The sequence below is a fragment of the Salmo salar genome, chromosome ssa15 (assembly GCF_905237065.1).
Source record: "Salmo salar chromosome ssa15, Ssal_v3.1, whole genome shotgun sequence".
Lineage (NCBI taxonomy): Eukaryota > Metazoa > Chordata > Actinopteri > Salmoniformes > Salmonidae > Salmo > Salmo salar.
Window position 1 is genome coordinate 41,437,836 of NC_059456.1, and position 22,717 is coordinate 41,460,552.

General features: G+C 45.7%; 1 protein-coding gene across 7 annotated transcripts in view; it reads right to left on the reverse strand.

The window, feature by feature from the left end:
• Window positions 1-22,717, reverse strand: part of LOC100306775 (regulator of calcineurin 2) — a 115,355-nt gene that overhangs the window by 59,615 nt on the left and 33,023 nt on the right. Inside the window, exon 1 of one of the 7 annotated variants that reach the window (XM_014144318.2) lies at window positions 4,047-4,348. Coding sequence (XP_013999793.1) covers window positions 4,047-4,133 — 87 coding nt within the window. The 5' untranslated portion in view covers window positions 4,134-4,348. 7 annotated transcript variants of the gene reach the window in all.

Here is a 22,717-nt window from a genome sequence, read left to right on the forward strand (position 1 = left end):
ATGATTCTTCATACACTGGCTGAATAGGAATGATGATGAATGGACCTCTTGGGATCATAGTAATAGTTGTATAAAGAGAGCAACTAACAGAAATGGTGACTTCCTCATGTTAACAACCATGTTGTGAAAATACCTCCCTGTAAATACAGCTGACAGACAGTTTTACCCTCTCAATGACCCTGAACTACACTCCAACCTGAACCTACCCCATGCTTAACCCAAATCACTGCCATGACCTCATACACCGTCATGTTTCCATAGTCAGTACACAGCAATTACTTCAGTAATGATAGTGTTTAGTGTTGGGAATATAGTGTTTCTGTGCTCAATCACCCACAGTACAGTATCCCAAACAACGCACCCATAAACGTTAATCTGAAAACCATATACCGTTCAGAACCAAGTTCACTTATTCAAGGAGTACAGTGTCAAAACAACTCATTATTAACACAGCCTACTACAGTAACTCTAACCTTCATAGAGACCTCCATAATAGCTCAGTCTTTCATAATTCAGGAGCCTGATAGGTCACAAGTCAGGGTTCAAGTTCACGACTGGTACAGGAATTACAGTGACCCTGGTCCTGACTCTGGTGACTGGTGAGTTTCTTACTGTAGGGCTGAAGAGAGAGATGACATGTCTCTGTGACCGGCTGCTCCTCCTGTCATTAAATGGCATTACAGCCTGACTCAACCTCTAACCCCTCTTTTGACTGTATAGGACACAGCTCAATGGAAAGCATGGACACAGGTAGACTGTGGGGGGAGAGAGAAAGGGGGTGGAAGAGGGAGGGAGAAAGCGGGAGAGAGAATGAGAGAGAGGGAGCAAGAAGGGAGAGAGGAAGGGAGGGGGAGAAAAAGGAGGAAGAGAAGGGGGAGAGAGAGGTCATGGTGCCATGTCATGGTCAACAACACCATTGACCAGTCACGTGAGGCTGTAGACGTGCTCGTGTGAACATTAAGAATCCATGACTGAGTGGCTTCAACACTCCATATTCACTCCACATTCACTCCATATTCACTCCACATTCACTCCACATTCACTCCACATTCACTCCACATTCACTCCACATTCACTCCATATTCACTCCATATTCACTCCATATTCACTCCATATTCATAAGGATCTGTGGCAGAAGGGATATGGAAGCCTGGCAGCATGTAAAATAACACATCCGTGTCAGTGATATTCTCAGCACCAAGTGATCCAAGTGACTTGGTCACCATTAGCTGCTGTGACTAAGCATAGGGAGAAGCTGCTTTAGTGTTCAAATCAGAGCGGTTAGGATCTCAGCTGCTATCCTCCATCTACACTACCGTTCAAAAGTTTGGGGTCACTTAGAAATGTGCTTGTTTTTAAAAGAAAAGCACATTTTTTGTCCATTAAAATAACATCAAATGAATCAGAAATACAGTGTAGACATTGTTAATGTTGTAAATTACTATTGTAGCTGGAAACGGCAGAATTTTTTTATGGAATATCTATATAGGAGTGAAGGAGGCCTATTATCAGCAACCATCACTCCTGTGTTACAATGTCACATTGTGTTAGCTAATCCAAGTTACTCATTTTTAAAGGCTAATGGATCATTAGAAAACCCTTTTGCAATTATGTTAGCAAAGCTGAAAACTGTTGTTCTGATTAAAGAAGCAATAAAACTGGCCTTCTTTAGACTAGTTGAGTATCTGGAGCATCAGGAATTATGGGTTTGATTACAGGCTCAAAATGGCCAGAAACAAAGAACTTTCTTCTGAAACTCATCAGTCTATTCTTGTTCTGAGAAATGAAGGCTATTCCATGGGAGAAATTGCCAAGAATCTGAAGATCTCGTACAACAAAGTTTGAGAAACAGACGCCTCACAAGTCCTCAATTGGCAGCTTCATTAAATAGTACCCGGGACTCCAGGATGCTGGCCTTCTAGACAGAGTTGCAAAGAAAAAGGCCTCTCTCAGACTGGCCAATACAAAGAAAAGATTAAGATGGGCAAAAGAACACAGACACTGGACAGAGGAACTCTGCCTAGAAGGCCAGCATCCCGGAGTCGCCTCTTCACTGTTGACGTTGAGACTGGTATTTTGCGGGTATTATTTAATAAATAAAGCTGCCAGTTGAGGACTTGTGAGGCATCTGTTTTTCAAACTAGACACTCTAATGTACTTGTCCTCTTGCTTAGTTGTGCACCGGGGCCTCCCACTCCTCTTTCTATTCTGGTTTGAACCAGTTTGCGCTGTTCTGTGAAGGGAGTAGTACACAGCGTCGTACCAGATCTTCAGTTTCTTGGCAGTTTCTAGACTGATGAGTTTCAGAAGAAAGTTCTTTGTTTCTGACCATTTGGAGCCTGTAATCGAACCCACAAATGCTGATGCTCCAGATACTCAACTAGTCTAAAGAAGGCCAGTTTTATTGCTTCTTTAATCAGAACAGTTTTCAGCTTTGCTAACATAATTGCAAAAGGGTTTTCTAATGATCAATTAGCCTTTTAAAATGATAAACTTGGATTAGCTAACACAACGCGCTATTGGAACACAGGAGTGATGGTTGCTGATAATGGGCCTTTGTACGCCTATGTAGATATTCCATTAAAAAAAAGCCATTTCCAGCTACAATAGTCATTTACAACATTAACAATGTCTACACTGTATTTCGGATCAATTTGATGTTATTATAATGGACAAAAAAACGTGCTTTCCTTTCAAAAACAAGGACATTTCTAAGTGACCCCAAACTTTTGAATGGTAGTGTATGTCCACAACATCAGGAGCAGACTGTCTGTCGGTCTCTCTGTCCGTCCATCCGTCTGACCAATCACCAAGTCTGTACATTAGCTACTCATTACCCCCAAGCGCCAACCTTCACATCACTCCAATCATAACCTCATCTCTTCAGTCTCTCTGCCTCATCTTCTATCAGAGGATAGTCTAGATTCCAGAATCTTCTATATTCTACATGATTAACCCAGTTGAAGATGGTGGTGGGGAGAGCAGCCAGACCAGAGCAGCCGAGCAGCAGACAGTGATTCATTAAACAAAACATGTGGTTCCAATGTGATTGGAGGAGTAATGATCACTCAGACAGAGCCTCCTTTCCTAATCACTGACTATTTTGGGGTCAATGGATGCACAGTAGTGTGTGCATGAGTGTGTGTGTGTCTTACGCAAGTAAATGATTAACATTTGAGAGTGCCAAAAGTAGAACGAAGCTGCAGCATCTTGCTGTGCAATTCAACACACTTCACCCTAAAAATGTTACTTGTTCCAACACAAATCAAAGTAATGGTAAAAAGGCTCTGACATGTTTGATGTAAAATGAACACCAACTGCATACAGTGCATTCAAATAATACTTCAGTGTTAAAATCAATACATCAAAGGTTTGTGGTGCATGTACAGACAGTAATACAATCAGAAACAGACAGTACAGGTTAGCTGGGCTGCTAACCTGTACTAACCTGTACACCTTGTCAACTACACTAGGCATGCGCATGGGTAGCCTAGTGGTTAGAGCATTGGGCCAGTAACTGGAAGGTTGCTAGATCAAATCCCTGAGCTGAGCTGACAAGGTAAAAATCTGTTGTTGTGCCCATGAACAAAGCAGTTAACCCACTGTTCCTAAGCCATCATTGTAAATAAACATTTGTTCTTAACTGACTTGCCTAGTTAAATAAAGGTTAAATAAAATGGCATCTGTGGAGTGACTGACAGGTGACTAGCTAACCTTATGTCTCTCTAATCAAACAGAACACAGCCTTTTATCCATCTGGTCCTGCTGGACTCACAGTCGAGACAGTGTTTACATTAACATGGTGTCGCTTCTAGTCGGCTGATGATGGGACAAAACAACAGTTCTGTACAACACTGTCAGACACAACCTCAGAATAGTCTTACAGTAATTGCAGACTGAAAGCACAAAATGCATGCAGTTGTTTAGAGTTGTTTGAGCAGCATAGACAGACCCATAGGACACACACTCTAGTCGTGTCTTCTAAAGTGTGTGTGAAGTGTGTTCTGTGCTGCCTTCTAGGAGTGTGTATGTGTATCTTGTCCTACCTTGACCTCCTGACTGGTGAACACCTCAACGTCCACCACACAGGCGATGAGGACAAAGATATCACAGTCCAGGTTTCGGGAAGGCATTTCCACTTTGCTCCTCTCTGTACCGCTAAAACAGACAAATAACGGCTAGAATCTACGTCTCGGTCCGGAGCACCTGGCTGTGTGTTCACGCCGGTGTGTGTGTGTGAGGGGGAGAGTGTGTGTGTTGTATTGTGCTCTGAAGAGCCCACTCTGTAGTAATCTCTAGCTATGAGGCAGGCTGGTTGTTAGTCAGAGCTAGCTGACTGGAGAAGTCGAGACGCCGAGAGGAATCAGACCACTAGCCCCCCCCCGCTCCCTCTTCCACACACACACAATATCAAACGTTGATTTGCATTCCACACCATGCTCCCTAAAATCAAGAGACACGCTCAGACACATTGGCTCTGGGGAAGGATTCAAATAATATTCTGCAGTATGAATATGGAATATTAGCTTCATAAATACCAGATTGATTCCTGCTGCGCTACACGTGCAGCGGTGGAGGCTCCTCAGAGGAGGAAGGGGAGGACCATCCTCCTCAGTGAACTTCATAAATAGTGAACAATTAAAAAAAAAGTTGTCCTTTTTATAGTAAATATACTGCTCAAAAAATAAAGGGAACACTAAAATAACACATCCTAGATCTGAATGAATGAAATAATCTTATTAAATACTTTTTTCTTTACATAGTTGAATGTGCTGACAACAAAATCACACAAAAATAAATCAATGGAAATCCAATTTATCAACCCATGGAGGTCTGGATTTGGAGTCACACTCAAAATTAAAGTGGAAAAACACAATACAGGCTGATCCAACTTTGATGTAATGTCCTTAAAACAAGTCAAAATGAGGCTCAGTAGTGTGTGTTGCCTCCACGTGCCTGTATCACCTCCCTACAATGCCTGGGCATGCTCCTGATGAGGTGGCGGATGGTCTCCTGAGGTTATCTCCTCCCAGACCTGGACTAAAGCATCCGCCAACTCCTGGACAGTCTGTGGTGCAACGTGGCGTTGGTGGACGGAGCGAGACATGATGTCCCAGATGTGCTCAATTGGATTCAGGTCTGGGGAACGGGCGGGCCAGTCCATAGCATCAATGCCTTCCTCTTGCAGGAACTGCTGACACACTCCAGCCACATGAGGTCTAGCATTGTCTTGCATTAGGAGGAACCCAGGGCCAACCGCACCAGCATATGGTCTCACAAGGGGTCTGAGGATCTCATCTCGGTACCTAATGGCAGTCAGGCTACCTCTGGCGAGCACATGGAGGGCTGTGCGGGCCCCCAAAGAAATGCCACCCCACACCATGACTGACCCTCTGCCAAACCGGTCATGCTGGAGGATGTTGCAGGCAGTAGAACGTTCTCCACGGCGTCTCCAGACTCTGTCACGTCTGTCACATGTGCTCAGTGTGAACCTGCTTTCATCTGTGAAGAGCACAGGGCGCCAGTGGCGAATTTGCCAATCTTGGTGTTCTCTGGCAAATGCCAAACGTCCTGCACGGTGTTGGGCTGTAAGCACAACCCCCACCTGTGGACGTCGGGCCCTCATACCACTCTCATGGAGTCTGTTTCTGACCATTTGAGCAGACACATGCACATTTGTGGCCTGCTGGAGGTCATTTTGCAGGGCTCTGGCAGTGCTTCTCCTGCTCCTCCTTGCACAAAGGCGGAGGTAGCGGTCCTGCTGCTGGGTTGTTGCCCTCCTACGGCCTCCTCCACGTCTCCTGATGTACTGGCCTGTCTCCTGGTAGCGCCTCCATGCTCTGGACACTACGCTGACAGACACAGCAAACCTTCTTGCCACAGCTCGCATTGATGTGCCATCCTGGATGAGCTGCACTACCTGAGCCACTTGTGTGGGTTGTAGACTCCGTCTCATGCTACCACTAGAGTGAAAGCACCGCCAGCATTCAAAAGTGACCAAAACATCAGCCAGGAAGCATAAGAACTGAGAAGTGGTCTGTGGTCACCACCTGCCGAACCACTCCTTTATTGGGGGTGTCTTGCTAATTGCCTATAATTTCCACCTGTTGTCTATTCCATTTGCACAACAGCATGTGAAATGTATTGTCAATCAGTGTTGCTTCCTAAGTGGACAGTTTGATTTCACAGAAGTGTGATTGACTTGGAGTTACATTGTGTTGTTTAAGTGTTCCCTTTATTTTTTTGAGCAGTGTATATTCACGTCACCAAATAATTTATGAAAATAAACTGTTGCAATGAAGAACTACAGTAGTCTCAACAGCACTCTGTAGGGTAGCACCATGGTGTAGCTGGAGGACAACTAGCTTCTCTCCTCCTCTGGGTACCTTGACTTCAATGCTCATGGTTCTTGCAGCATGAACTGACATGTCCACCCAATCAAAGGATCAGAGAATTAATCTAGTACTGAAAGCATAAGCTACAGCTAGCTAGCACTGCAGTGCATAAAATGTGGTGAGTAGTTGACTCAAACAGAGAGAAAGACAATAGTTTATCTGTTTTTAACAAATTAATTCATTCCAAAATTAGGGAGAAGAGAGAGTGAGAGAGCGAGAGAGAGAGAGAGAGAGATTAGCCTACTCAAACACCCAGCTCAAACAGAGAGGGATGCTATGTTAGCTAGCTGGCTATGGCTATCCAACACTGGAACCCTTCCAAGTCAAGGTAAGCTTTTGGTTTTATTAATTTATTGCCACTGGGGCCTGCTAAACTGCTTTCTGACTGTACACTGTACTGCATGATTGTAGCGGGTTTACTAATGTGTTAGTTCTAGTAGTTCTGGTTGACTATGACGTGACAACGATGTAGGCTGTGTGTAGCGGTTAGCGGTCATGATATGAAAGTTTGGCTTGGAAAGGTTTTTTCACCTGGTCACAGACAGCTGATGTGTTGCGCACTGAAGTCCACAAGCGATGGAAAAGGTGAGAGGAGGAGAGTATATAGATAGATGCTTGAAGAAATTATATATACACAACGAGTTGTTTTTATGTGGCTGCTATGTAAGTGAACTGTGTTTCTGTTGAAAAACGTTTACTTAAATTGAAGCAAACAGAAAGAAATGGGGATAAACATACCTGATATTGTCCAATAGAAATGCTTGTTTGCAACTGTTGGACTAATGATTAGACCCTAGTACAGCTAGATGCAGGCAACAGTGTGCAAAGCAGTATTGAATGTGTCACTGTCTGTCACCAGGATTATTCAAAATTCTCTCGACCTGTGCACCTACGTTGTAAACTTTCATTCATAGGCTAGGTTGTAGCAGCCTCATGATGGGTACAGGGAAAATGTGAGTATCATGTAGTAGCCTAAACCTATCAATGTTACATTGAGCTGGGTGAATAGAATATGAATGACAGTCATCCAATATGCTGTAATAGAAATAAGGCCATGTTCATTAAAAAAATGATCATCCTCCCTCATCTTAAACGGCAACGACCGCCACTGACGTGCAGCAACAATCATGTAAGCTTGCGGGATCAGGCAGCGTTGGTGAGGCTAATGAAACATATACCAATTAATTTAATATTCTAAAAAGATTGTTAAAATACTAGTATAACCACTCATAGTCATATAATAATCATTCTACTGTAGTAAACACTACTTGTGATATATCAAAGGATGAAATGATGATTAATACATGAGTCTGATGCTGACGTTATTTTACAGCGGTGCTTTGCGTCTGCCTCCTTCTCCTCGACTTAGAATTTGAGCTACCCGGTGGTGAAACACGACTATTTGTCCAGGGTAAACAACAGAGGTACCATAGAACACAGCTAACACGTTACCTCCATGGAACACAGCTAACACGTTACCTCCATGGAACACAGCTAACACGTTACCTCCATGGAACACAGCTAACACGTTACCTCCATGGAACACAGCTAACACGTTACCTCCATGGAACACAGCTAACACGTTACCTCCATGGAACACAGCTAACACGTTACCTCCATGGAACACAGCTAACACGTTACCTCCATGGAACACAGCTAACACGTTACCTCCATGGAACACAGCTAACACGTTACCTCCATGGAACACAGCTAACACGTTACCTCCATGGAACACAGCTAACACGTTACCTCCATAGAACACAGCTAACACGTTACCTCCATGGAACACAGCTAACACATTACCTCCATAGAATACAGCTAACAGATTACCTCCATAGAATACAGCTAACACGTTACCTCCATAGAATACAGCTAACACGTTACCTGCATAGAATACAGCTAACAGATTACCTCCATAGAATACAGCTAACACGTTACCTCCATGGAATACAGCTAACACGTTACCTCCATGGACTACAGCTAACACGTTACCTCCATGGAACACAGCTAACACTTCCCCTCCACGGAATACAGCTAACACGTTACCTCCATGGAATACAGCTAACACGTTACCTCCATAGAATACAGCTAACACTTCCCCTCCATGGAACACAGCTAACACATTACCTCCATGGAATACAGCTAACACGTTACCTCCATGGAATACAGCTAACACGTTACCTCCATGGAATACAGCTAACACTTCCCCTCCATGGAACACAGCTAACACGTTACCTCCATGGAACACAGCTAACACTTCCCCTCCACGGAATACAGCTAACATGTTACCTCCACGGAACACAGCTAACACGTTACCTCCACAGAATACAGCTAACACTTCCCCTCCATGGAACACAGCTAACACGTTACCTCCATGGAATACAGCTAACACGTTACCTCCATGGAATACAGCTAACACGTTACCTCCATGGAATACAGCTAACACGTTACCTCCATAGAATACAGCTAACACGTTACCTCCATAGAATACAGCTAACACGTTACCTCCACGGAATACAGCTAACACGTTACCTCCACGGAACACAGCTAACACGTTACCTCCACGGAATACAGCTAACACGTTACCTCCACGTCACACAGCTAACACGTTACCTCCACGTCACACAGCTAACACGTTACCTCCACGTCACATAGCTAACACGTTACCTCCACGTCACACAGCTAACACGTTACCTCCACGGAACACAGCTAACACGTTACCTCCACGGAATACAGCTAACACGTTACCTCCACGGAACACAGCTAACACGTTACCTCCACGGAATACAGCTAACACGTTACCTCCATGGAACACAGCTAACACGTTACCTCCATGGAACACAGCTAACACATTACCTCCATGGAACACAGCTAACACGTTACCTCCATGGAATACACATAGACCGGGATAGTACTTATCTGTATGTGAATACATGCAATGCACAGAACATCAGCCATGCTGAGGCAAGGGACAGGTTATTATATGGCAGTATTGCATGACTGTGTTAAGTCATACACTCACACTAATGCCAACCAGGTACACTGCATAGAGGGTAGCATGTGTTTGCCTCTCTCCACTCCATCTCTCCTCATTTCCTTTCTCTATCTCTTACTCTCTCTTTTGCCCTCTCTCCCCTCTGTCTATTTGGGTGTATTGACAGAACGATCCTGCAGTGCCAATGTAATATTTTATCATGTTGTCCTTCCTTAATGGAAAATCAGCCTCTGTCACCCCGATCTCACACAAACACACACACACACACACACACACACACACACGGTTTTCTTAGGTGTCGATAAACAACCCATCTCAGCCTGTCACAAACCGGTGGGGGGGGCGACCAGCGGGTAGCTTTGAACACCATTTCATAAACCCACCTGACTCACAAGGACCCGTTTGTGTCGTTGAGCTGAAAATAAAAGAGTATAAGGGCTTCAACACAGCCAGACCAAGACCACATGGCTTAGACTAATTGCGCTGGCTAAGACAGAGGCTGGGGCTGATTTCACACACCACTACAAGGTCCTTCATAAAACACACACAAAGACAGACTGTCTGCATAAGCGGAGCAGTTTAACAGTCACTTGTCCACATGGCAATAGAGTAGAAACGTGACCAGAGTTAGATGAGAGAGACAGTAACAGCAGAGTCAATGGAATACAGTCCACTCCTGATATCTGAAGCAAGTGAAATGGGATTGATCAACAGAACTGCACTTAAACTGATGTATGTTCACTTATCCGATGTGTACTTATCAGGACTCAACTGTATATAAGGTAAGTTGAAACCAAACAATCAGTTTAAACCAATAAAGCCTCCCACTCGCCACGGTTTTCTACTGTAAACAAAGCCCAGTCCATCCATTTAGCTGCTTATCTTTGGCCACACAAAGCCATCATCACTCCGGCCACAACGGCCTGCCTGCCTGTGGGAAACCCTTGATTAGATAAAGGAGAGTCACAATGGAAGGCCCACCCAGTCTTCTAACCAGTTATTGACAGACAAAACCTTAATGGGGGAAATGGAAAATCTAGTGTTCAGTGGAACAGCAGCCCAGAGAGAGACCTTTGTACCCAGACTCTGCTGGGAACTGCCTGTTGTCAAAGGAGTCTCTGGACAACACAGACAGACAGAGCTGTTTCTAAGTTCAAGATGAGTGTTTCAACGTTGACATTATAAACAGTGTACATGTGCATGCACTGCACGCAACCACACAGACAAATGACATTTTCAAGTACCCAAGTACATACAGAACAGCTTAGAATCCATTGAAACACACAACCAATGTAAATAGTCCGGGTGGCCGTTTGATTAATTGTTCAGCAGTCTTATGGCTTGTGGGTAGAAGCTGTTCAGGAGCCTTTTGAACCTAGACTTGGGCTCCAGTATCGCTTGCCGTGTTGTAGCAGAGACAAGTCTATGACTAGGGTGACGAGTCTGACATTTTTTTGGGGCCTTCCTCTCACACCGCCTAGTATATAGGTCCTGGATGGCAGGAAGCTTGGCCCCAGTGATGTACTCGGCCGTACACACTACCCTCTGTAGCACCTTACGGTCCGATGCCTAGCAGTTGCCATACCAGGCGGTGATGAAACCAGTCAGTATGCTCTTCATGGTGCAGCTGTATAACTTTTTGAGGATCTGGGGACCCATGCCAAATCTTTTCACTCTCCTTAGGGGGAAAAGATGTTGTTGTGCCTTCATCATGACTTTCTTGGTGTGTTTGGACCATGATAGTTTGTTGGTGATGTGAACACCATGGAAAGTGAAACTCTCGACCTGCTCCACTACAGCCCTGTCGATGTTAATGGGGGCCTGTTCAACCCGCCTTTTCCTGTAGTCCACGATCATGTCCTTTGTCTTGCTCACGTTGAGGGAGAGGTTGTTGTCCTGGCACCACACTGCCAGGTCTCTGACCTCCTCCCTATAGGCTGTCTCATCGTTGTCGGTTGTGTCGTCAGCAAACTTAATGATGGTGTTGGAGTCGTGCTTGGCCATGCAGTCGTGGGTGAACAGGGAGTACAGTAGGGGACTAAGCACGCACCCCTGAGGGGCCCCAGTGTTGAGAATCAGCGCGGCAGACATGTTGTTACCTACCTTTACCACCTGAGGGTGGCCCGTCAGGAAGTTCAGGATCCAGTTGCAGAGGAAGGTGTTTAGACCCAGGGTCCATCGCTTAGTGATGAGCTTTGTAGGCACTATAGTGTTGAATGCTGAGCTGTAGTCAATGAACAGCATTCTCACACACAGTTGAAGTCGGAAGTTTACATACACCTTAGCCAAATACATTTAAACTCAGTTTTCACAATTCCTGACATTTAATCCTAGTAAACATTCCCTGTCTTAGGTCAGTTAGGATCACCACTTTATTTTAAGAATGTGAAATGTAAGAATAATAGTAGAGAGAATGATTTATTTCTGCTTTTATTTCTTTCATCACATTCCCAGTGGGTCAGATGTTTAGATACACTCAATTAGTATTTGGTAGCATTGCCTTTAAATTGTTTAACTTGGGTCCAACGTTTCGGGTAGCCTTCCACAAGCTTCCCACAATAAGTTGGGTGAATTGTGGCCCATTCCTCCTGACAGAGCTGGTGTAACTGAGTCAGGTTTATAGACCTCCTTGCTCGCAAACACTTTTTCAGTTCTGCCCACAAATTTTCTATAGGATTGAGATCAGGGCTTTGTGATGACCACTCCAATACCTTGACTTTGTTGTCCTTAAGCCATTTCCCCACAACTTTGGAAGTATGCTTGGGGTCATTGTCCATTTGGAAGACCCATTTGCGACCAAGCTTTAACTTCCTGACTGATGTCTTGAGATGTTGCTTCAATATATCTACATCATTTTCCTACCTCATGATAGCATCTATTTTGTGAAGTGCACCAGTCCCTCCTGTAGCAAAGCACCCCCATAACATGATGCTGCCACCCCCGTGCTTCATGGTTGGGATGGTGTTCTTCGGCTTGCAAGCCTCCCCCTTTTTCCTCTAAAACAATGAGGTGTGGTGAATGACAGAGAGAGCCATCCTATCTTCTCACAGACAGTCAACAATAAACACAGGGATGTATTCTTCATTAAGACCCAGCCTGATACACCAGTGTAACGCCCTGATCTGTTTCACCTGTCCTTGTGAATGTCTCCACCCCCTCCAGGTGTCACTTATTTTCCCCAGTGTATTTATCCCTGTGTTTCCTGTCTCTCTGTGCCAGTTCGTCTTGTCTGTTTCACGTCAACCAGCGTGTTTTTCCCGTGCTCCTGCTTTGCTATTCTCTCTTTTGCTAGTCCTCCCAATTTTGACTCTTGCCTGTTTTCTGGACTCCGTACCCACCTGCCTGACCAGTCTGCCTGCCCTGACCTCGAGCCTGCCTGCCACTCTGTACCTCCTGGACTCTAAACTGGTTTTGACCATTTTCCTGTCCACGACCATTCTCTTGACTACCCTTTTTGGAAATAATAAATATCAAATACTCAAACCATCTGCCTCCCGTGTCTGCATCTGGGTCTGGCCCTGAGCCCTCCCCGGGGCCTCTGGTACTGACTGATGCTGGCCTGGCTATGCCTGAAGAGAATGCAGGTTGGCATTTATTGGGTTGACTCATGAACTAGAGGTAGCTCTGCAGGGTATTCACTAGCTGGCATAGTCACACAAGTCATGACATTTGATTTTAAACCTAACCTCAATGCTAACCTTGTGTCTAACCCTAAACTTAAAATAAGTACAAAAAGCACATTTTGGTTTTCATGAATTTTGACGATATTGTGAAATTGCCACTGGCCCATCTACTGGAAATCGCTCAGCTTTGCCTCCAGGACAAGATTCATCCCAGTAAACGTCAATCTGCTCCTAAAAAAATACTGTAGTGCTGCCAGGACCCGATGTGAGGAGGCCCAGAACCAATCTGTGAGGGGTTTGTTATGGTAATGTCTCTAATCTCAGACTGCTGCCTCCACTGCAGCACTACCTCACTGAGCATTCAGACCCAAGTCACACCGCTATGCTGCCATCACAGTCAGCAGTCAGCACAGAGAGGAGAGAGGGGGAGGAGAGAGGAGATGAAGGGAGGGAGAGAGAGAGAGGAAATAGAGAGAGCGGGATGAGAGAGAAAGAGAGTAGAGTGAGCTAGAGATTGATAGAGAGAAAAAGAGAGGGGGAGAGAAGGAGAGGAGAGGGAGATAGATTTGGAGAGAGAGCAGAGAGAGAGAGAGAGAGAGAGCTGTGGTTGAGATGACAACATGGTGAGGTGAGGTTCATATAAGGTGAGCAAATGAAGGTGTGACTAAATCTACACTATAGTTGCTGGGGGAAGAGAACCTGAGAGGAAAAATGGGGGTAAAACAAAAGGTGAGATATTGATGGAGAAGGAAAAAGACGGAGCCAAATGGAAAATTATTGGATGCCAGCAAATAGAAGAGGGGGAAATCAGAAGAAAGAAAGAATCAATGTTGTCCAACACGAATGCAAATGAGTATATACAGTGAGGGAAAAAAGTATTTCATCCCCTGCTGATTTTGTACGTTTGCCCACTGACAAAGAAATTATCAGTCTATAATTTTAATGGTAGGTTTATTTGAACAGTGAGAGACAGAATAACAACAAAAATCCAGAAAAACGCATGTCAAAAATGTTATAAATTGATTTGCATTTTAATGAGGGAAATAAGTATTTGACCCCTCTGCAAAACATGACTTAGTACTTGGTGGCAAAACCCTCGTTGGTAATCACAGAGGTCAGATGTTTCTTGTAGTTGGCCACCAGGTTTGCACACATCTCAGGAGGGATTTTGTCCCACTCCTCTTTGCAGATCTTCTCCAAGTCATTAAGTTTTCGAGGCTGACGTTTGGCAACTCGAACCTTCAGCTCCCTCCACAGATTTTCTATGGGATTAAGGTCTGGAGACTGGCTTGGCCACTCCAGGACCTTAATGTGCTTCTTCTTGAGCCACTCCTTTGTTGCCTTGGCCGTGTGTTTTGAGTCATTGTCATGCTAGAATACCCATCCACGACCCATTTTCATTGCCCTGGCTGAGGGAAGGAGGTTCTCACCCAAGATTTGACGGTACATGGCCCCGCCCATCGTCCCTTTGATGCAGTGAAGTGTTCCTGTCCCCTTAGCAGAAAAACACCCCCAAAGCATCATGTTTCCACCTCCATGTTTGACGGTGGGGATGGTGTTCTTGGGGGTCATAGGCAGCATTCAACCTCCTCCAAACACGTGGAGTTGAGTTGATGCCAAAGAGCTCCATTTTGGTCTCATCTGACCACAACACTTTCACCCAGTTGTCCTCTGAATCATTCAGATGTTCATCGGCATCAGACGGGCATGTATATGTGCTTTCTTGAGTAGGGGGACCTTGCGGGTGCTGCAGGATTTCAGTCCTTCACAGCGTAGTGTGTTACCAATTGTTTTCTTGGTGACTATGGTCCCATCTGCCTTGAGATCATTGACAAGATCATCACGTGTAGTTCTGGGCTGATTCCTCACCGTTCTCATGATCATTGCAACTCCACGAGGTGAGATCTTGCATGGAGCTCCAGGCCGAGGGAGATTGTCTTGTAGCCCATTCCAGCCTTGTGTAGGTCTACAATCTTGTCCCTGACATCCTTGGAGAGCTCTTTGGTCTTGGCCATGGTGGAGAGTTTGGAATCTGATTGATTGCTTCTGTGGACAGGTGTCTTTTACACAGGTAACAAGCTGAGATTAGGAGCACTCCCTTTAAGAGTGTTACCTTGTTACCTACATACACCTGGGGCCAGAAATCTTTCTGATTGAGAGGGGGTCAAATACTTATTTCCCTCATTAAAATGCAAATCATTTTATAACATTTTTGACATGCGTTTTTCTGGATTGTTTTGTTGTTATTCTGTCTCTCACTGTTCAAATAAACCTACCATTAAAATTATAGACTGATCATTTCTTTGTCAGTGGGCAAACGTACAAAATCAGCAGTGGATCAAATACTTTTTTCCCCTCACTGTAGTATGCTACAAACTGTATACCATAAGAGGCATTGGTGCACTTACTGTACTGCCAGCCTGCCCATGTGAAGTGGAGACACTGAAGACACTGGGACTAATTGCCTTTATTAAGGCGTCCGCATGCTTCCCAGCTGAAACAGTTGGGAAGAGTTTGTTCGTTTTGGACTTCGGTAAGGTTTTTTCTCAGCTGTTCGGGCACACAAAATGTTTTCTAAATACGCCCCTTCGTCCGTGGTTGGTCAACTGTAGGGATTCTTCAATAAAGTCTGTTGTCATTCAATGAGAGACGACTCGTTTTCAAGTCAATTTTTTCATTTAGAAATACTGCACCAAACATCTTAGTTAGTTGGAAAATTGTAAAAAAATGATCTCCTCTGCCAAAACGGCAAAATTGATCTTAGATTAATTCGGACTATTTTGAGGAAGTATATACTGGCTACAGTACAGGGACAAACAGTACTATTGCCACTTTTCTAGTTTTTCAAGCGAAGGTCTTTTAAGGGATAAGGGAGTATGCGAGCACACTCGTTCGGTTCGCCTAGCCGACTTCGGCTAGCCGCCAGCCGAACTGAAGCATGTTGACGCCTTTAGGGTCCTGCCTCATGTCCACTCCAAGCGTGACAGCCATAGACGCATGTCTATCTAGTGTAACTCTACATTACTGCTTCCATCCCTGGACACAAGAACAAAGCTGCAGCTGTCTTCAAAGCGTGCTGTGTGACACACAGGACCTAGTTGTATCAGCGTCTCCATCTAAAGGAAAAGCAGGTGGCCAGATGGAGCCTATTTCCTCCCAGTCAGTCAATCTCAAATTGGATCAGCCAGTGGTGCCTATACGCTACAATACACAGGGGGTACATCTGCAGTTAGGGCCATCACAGGAGGAAATAGCTAGGCTACATCTCTCAGAGGGGGAGAGGAGCGGCTGGAGGAAATAGCTAGGCTACATCTCACAGAGGGGGAGAGGAGCGGCTGGAGGAAATAGCTAGGCTACATCTCTCAGAGGGGGAGAGGAGCGGCTGGAGGAAATAGCTAGGCTACATCTCACAGAGGGGGAGAGGAGCGGCTGGAGGAAATAGCTAGGCTACATCTCTCAGAGGGGGAGAGGAGCGGCTGGAGGAAATAGCTAGGCTACATCTCACAGAGGGGGAGAGGAGCGGCTGGAGGAAATAGCTAGGCTACATCTCACAGAGGGGGAGAGGAGCGGCTGGAGGAAATAGCTAGGCTACATCTCTCAGAGGGGGAGAGGAGCGGCTGGAGGAAATAGCTAGGCTACATCTCTCAGAGGGGGAGAGGAGCGGCTGCAGAACTTATTTTGTGATGCTAATACTAGGACATGGTGAGGCGTCTCACACCAACTCAAGCCAGCTCTCACTCTCTCCTCACAGACAACTGAGCAATCTCTGCAATGACGTCAAAGAGGCAGTGCACTCACAGGCAAAGCTAAAACTAGCTCAAAAGGGTGTCAGTGTGTGTGTGTGTGTGTGTGTGTGTGTGTGTCTCTCTCAAAAGTGTTTGTGTGTTTTCAGGGGCATATCACAGTTTAAAATGTAGCTCCTGAGTTGAAGCCTGCAGGGAGAGAGAGAGAGAGAGGAGGGGACTTGGAGGAAAGAGAGAAAGGGAATGAACCAGTGAGTCAAAGGGAGAGAGGGATAGAAAGGGGAAAAGCAAGCAAGCATATGAGAGAGGGAAAAGAGAGAGACGAAGAAGTGAAAGAGAGAGACAGAAGACTGCAGAGTGATGACTTGATTAATGAGAGGGCTGATGAAAGACTCGTTTTGACGCCAATGGACTCAGCTCAGCAGCACACAATGCAGGGATGAGAGGGAGAGGGAGAAGGAGGGAAGGATGAAGAGAAGGAGAAAAGAAATATAAAGAGAACAGATTAAAAGGAGAAAAGAGAGACATTGGAGCATGCATCAACCTGGTCAGGTCAACCAAACTGAATCTACCATTCACAGGTCGAAAACACTATTCACATTGGCAGGATTAAAGAACTGCTCCTCATTAGACAGAGAGGGCCATTTGAGCTACAGAGCAAGATGGTCTGTGTGACAGGAGTTGAGGGGGTAAAATACAATACAACTTTATTGTCCATAGTTACAGCGAACAACGGAAATGAATCTTCTCTCTTCAGACACAGTTGAGAGGAGTACAAGGTCAAGCTGGATGGAGAGCATGGTGTGGGGTTACGGGCCTTGCTCAAGGACCAAACGGTAGGGGGTTTTGGGGTTAAAATATGAACCCAGCAGCCCTCCAGTTGCCAGATCAATTTCCCCCCTTTTACAATGCCCGGACTGGGATTTGAACTGGAGACCTTTCGGCTACATGTCCAACTCTTTAGCCGCTGGGCTACATACCGCTCCCTGGGTGACTCTCAGAATGACATTGAAACTAAAGCCACACTAGTAAATGTGTGAATTATTTCTGATTGTGGTGGTTGATTGTATTTCGTGATGAGCTTCATCAGTGGTTTATTTACTCATAGGATGAATTGCAGATACAGTGCATTCAGAAAGTATTCAGAAGCCTTGACTTTTTCCACATTTTGTTACGTTACAGTTATTGTCAGGTCTCTCCAGAGATGTTCGATTGGGTTCAAATCCGGGCTCTGGCTGGGCCATTCAAGGACATTCAGAGACTTGTCCCAAAGCCACTCCTGCGCTGTCTTGGCTGTGTGTTTAGGGTTGTTGTCCTGTTGGAAGGTAAAACTTCACCCCAGTCTGAGGTCCGGAGCGCTGTGGAGCAGGTTTTCATCAAGGATCCTGACTAGTCCCTCGATCCTGACTAGTCTCCCAGTCCCTGCCACTGAAAAATATCCCCACAGCATGATGCTGCCACCACCATGCTTCACCCTAGGGATGGTGCCAGGTTTCCTCCAGATTTGACACTTGGCATTCAAGCCAAAGAGTTCAATCTTGATTTCATCAGACCAGAGAATATCGTTTCTCATGGTCTGAGTCCTTTAGGTGTCAAGCGGGCTGTCATGTGCCTTTTACTGAGGAGTGGCTTCCGTCTGGCCACTCTACCATAAAGGCCTGATTAGTGGAGTGGTGCAGAGATGGTTGTCCTTCTGGAAAGTTCTCCCATCTCCACAGAGGAGCTCTGGGTTCTTGATCACCTCCCTGACCAAGGCCCTTCTCCCCCGTTTGCTCAGTTTGGCCGGGCGGCCAGCTCTAGGAAGAGTGTGGGTGGTTCCAAACTTCTTCCATTTAAGAATGATGGAGGCCACTGTGTTCTTGGGGACCTTCAATGCTGCAGAAATGTGTTGGCACCCTTCCCCAGATCTGTGCCTCAACGCAATCCTGTCTCAGAGCTCGATGGACAATTCCTTAGAACTCATGGGTTGATTTTTGCTCTGACATGCACTGTCAACTGTGGGACCTTATATAGACAGGTGTGTGTCTTTCCAAATCATGTCCAATCAATTTAATTTACCACAGGTGGACTCCAATCAAGTTGTAGAAACATCTCAAGGATGGTCAATGGAAACAGGAGGCACCTGAGCTCAATTTCGAGTCTCATAGCAAAGGGTCTGAATTCTTATGTAAATAAATGCATTTCTGTTTTTATTTTTAATACATTTGCAAAAATGTCATTATGGGGTATTGTGTGTAGATTGATGAGGAAAAAATGTAATTTAATCAATTTTAGAATAAGGCTGTAATGTAACAAAATGTGGAAAAAGTCAAGGGGTCTAAATACTTTCCGAATGCACTGTACATTGTTCTGTTTTCAATGGGAGTAAATCTTCATTCAGTTTAAACCTGTTATGAAACAGAGAGTGCATTATCGATGTGTGTCCACTAGGGGCAACAGTGGAAACCATTGTGTGGTTAGCTCACGTGCCCAGGCCATTCCTTCTTCCTTAATCCCCCCTCCCTCCAATCAATAAACTGATACAGACCACTGTCCAACTTGGTGCCCCACCTCTTCTCTCTCCACCCCCCTCCATATCTCTGACATAGGTTCTGCTCCATCCATTCCATCTCTAACCCAAAACACACCTACCTACCTACTCACTCACTCACTCACTCACTCACTCACTCACTCACTCACTCACTCACTCACTCACTCACTCACTCACTCACTCACTCACTCACTCACTCACTCACTCACTCACTCACTCACTCACTCACTCACTCACTCACTCACTCACTCACTCACTCACTCACTCACTCACAGTCCTTTTCTAAATGAAGGAGGGGAGCACTATGCATATCTAAATTCAACAGACAACATCAGAAACAAACGCAGCATGTTCTCAAGGTCAGTGTGACCTGACAGTCTGTGTCACATGGCGGGGAGGCTATAGCTTGGTGCACTCTGGGAAGTCAAGAGTGTTTCCTTAGTTACTGAAGAGCACCAGCAGAGGTGCCAGGGCATCCTCTCTGAAATGTCATTGAAGACAGAGAGCAGAGCATAGCAGATTGGCCGGACGGAGCGGGATTAGGGCCAATTTCTCCTGGATTAGGGACTATTTCTGAGGGATTAGGTCCATTCCTCCGCTATGGAGTTTGAGACTGACCCACAGAACAGTTTTCTGGTAGGGATTATTACACATCTCCAGCTGAAACAGGTCAGGTGATGGAGGAAGTGCCTAGAATAGCATTGATAGGTAGTGGATGCAATGACATAGATACAGTAGAACAGCAAATTGGGTTGTTAAAGCTCTCAATGCTACATTTTTAAAACAGTCAGGCATGGAATTTGTAACACCTGTCAGAAGAGTATGGCAGATTTCATTACATTTCACTCATGGACTCCAGGCATCTTAGTATTTTATAGCATCTGTCCATCCTCAACTATCCCTGCATAGTCCTGCCCAGTCAAGACTTAACACCAGGAACTATAAATAGCAGCAAAGCCAGCCTGTCAGAATGTTTACTGAGGGTTTTCTTCTCTCCTCTCCTGAGCAGCACAGAGACAGACAGAGAGACAGCAGGGGAAGAAGAGTGAACACAACACACAGCACAGCTGGGGCTTTTATGTCATGAATCAAAGCAAATGACAAGGTTGGGATATATTTGGATTAAGCCTTTTCCTAAAATAAATGTAATTCAGCCGGCTAGGATTTGGACGTTTTTTCTGCAAGGCGAGGGATTATGGGTATTGTATAAACCCCTGGCTTTATGATCAATGTTTGACAGCTCTGGACCTCCCTGTGTTTGATCCTGTTGGAAGAGGTGAGGGATGTGTGTGTGTGTGTGTGTGTGTGTGTGTGTGTGTGTGTGTGTGTGTGTGTGTGTGTGTGTGTGCCTGCATACAGCTCTGTATTTTCACGTGACATCTTTGTTGGCAGGAGTGGTTTAGTAAACAGACAATTATTCCATCCAATATCCTGACATTTTTCATCTTAAGACTTTATTTAGTTAGGTGTAAATGAAAATATGAACCTACAATAGGCTATCTGATGACCACAGCCACATATCCAGTCGACAGACCTGGAGTCAAGCCACCTGTCCCTGAGGCCAGCCAGCTGCAGTTTGGAGCCCGGAGGAGAGGAGACAGCAGGGAAAAGGAGGAGGGCTTCTGATTGGGGCAGGTTGGGTCTGGTCCAGGGCCAGACACGGAGGGGTGAAGGGAGCCAATACATACAGCTTACACACCCCGATAATACATTACCTACACTCCTCTCTCCCCCCATACAGTAAATTAAAAAACGGAAGGCATTCAACTGAAATGTGACTTCTGCATTTAACCCAACCCCAACATCCTCGTCATTGGCACCCGGGGACCAGTTGTTGTTGGGGGTTAACCGCCTTGCTCAAGGGCAGAACGGCAGATTTGTCCACCTTGCCGGCTCTGGGATTCAAACCAGCGACATTTCGGTTACTGACCCAACGCTCTTAAACGCTAGGCTACCTGCCGCCGTGGCAGTGGACAACGGTGTACAGATATGACTGTGTGGTCCTATCTATAACTCAGAGGGTGAGAGTCTGACCTCTCATTGTGTGACAACCTGGGCCCATTGACCTGCTATTACAGGACAATCTCCATTCTGAATCATAGAGCAACTAATGTCACGACCTGCTACAAACCACCAACACTTACATAGAAACAATATGTAGCAAGTGTCCAAAACATCTGTCGACCTCTACTGCAGGGTAGCCTAGTGGTTAGAGTGTTGGGCTAGTAACCGAAAGGTTGCAAAGTTCTAATCCCCGAGCTGAGGAGGTAAAAATCTGTCGTTCTGCCCCTGAACAAGGCAGTTAACCCACTGTTCTTAACTGACTTGCCTAGTTAAATAAAGGTTAAATAAAATGAACGACAGCGTGGTTGTGCTACCATCATCAGCCAATCCATACCAGAGGAGAAGCATGTTATTCCCTGGTCCTGCTACCCCTGGCCCTGCATGTACACCCTGGACCACACACCTCTCCTCCCCTGGGTCTGTGCAGCAAGGTTACTGTGGTCTCTGTTTACGCAACTTTATCAGACTTGATCTTCGCTCAACACTACACACACTCCACAGCCGCACCACACATGACCCAGTCGTGTGTGTGTGTGTGTGTGTGTGTGTGTGTTTATTGTGACCATCAACCTATGGAAATGATCCAGACAACGGATCGCTACAGCAGTGTGTGTGTGTGTGTGTGTGTATTGTGACCATCAACCTATGGAAATGATCCAGACAACGGATCGCTGCAGCAGTAACAGCAGTGTGTGTGTGTGTGTGTGTGTGTGTCAATGCTAGCAGTGCAGAGAGGGAGCCAGGCATGCAGGAACTGTAAAACTCCAGTGAACCAAGCTGCTGTTGTGGTACTGTCATTCAAGACATGACCTTTCTCTGCCTCTCTCTCTCTGTCTCTGCCTCTCTCTCTCTGTCTCTGCCTCTCTCTCTCTGTCTCTGCCTCTCTCTCTCTGTCTCTGCCTCTCTCTCTCTGTGTCTCCGTGTGTCTCTCTCTCTCTGTGTCTCCGTGTGTCTCTCTCTCTCTGTGTCTCCGTGTGTCTCTCTCTCTGTGTCTCCGTGTGTCTCTCTCTCTGTGTCTCCGTGTGTCTCTCTCTCTGTCTCCGTGTGTCTCTCTCTCTCTGTCTCTCTCTCGCTCTGTCTCCGCCTCTCTCTCGCTCTGTCTCCGCCTCTCTCTCGCTCTGTCTCTGTGTGTCTCTCTCTCTGTCTCTGTGTCTCTCTCTCTGTCTCTGTGTGTCCCCCTCTCTCTGTGTGTCTCTCTCTCTCCGTCTCTGCCTGTCTCTCTCTCTCTGCCTGTCTCTTTCTCTGTCTGCCTGTCTCTTTCTCTGTCTGTCTCTTTCTATGTCTGTCTGTCCGTCTCTTTCTCTGTCTGTCTCTTTCTATGTCTGTCTGTCCGTCTCTTTCTCTGTCTGTCTCTTTCTATGTCTGTC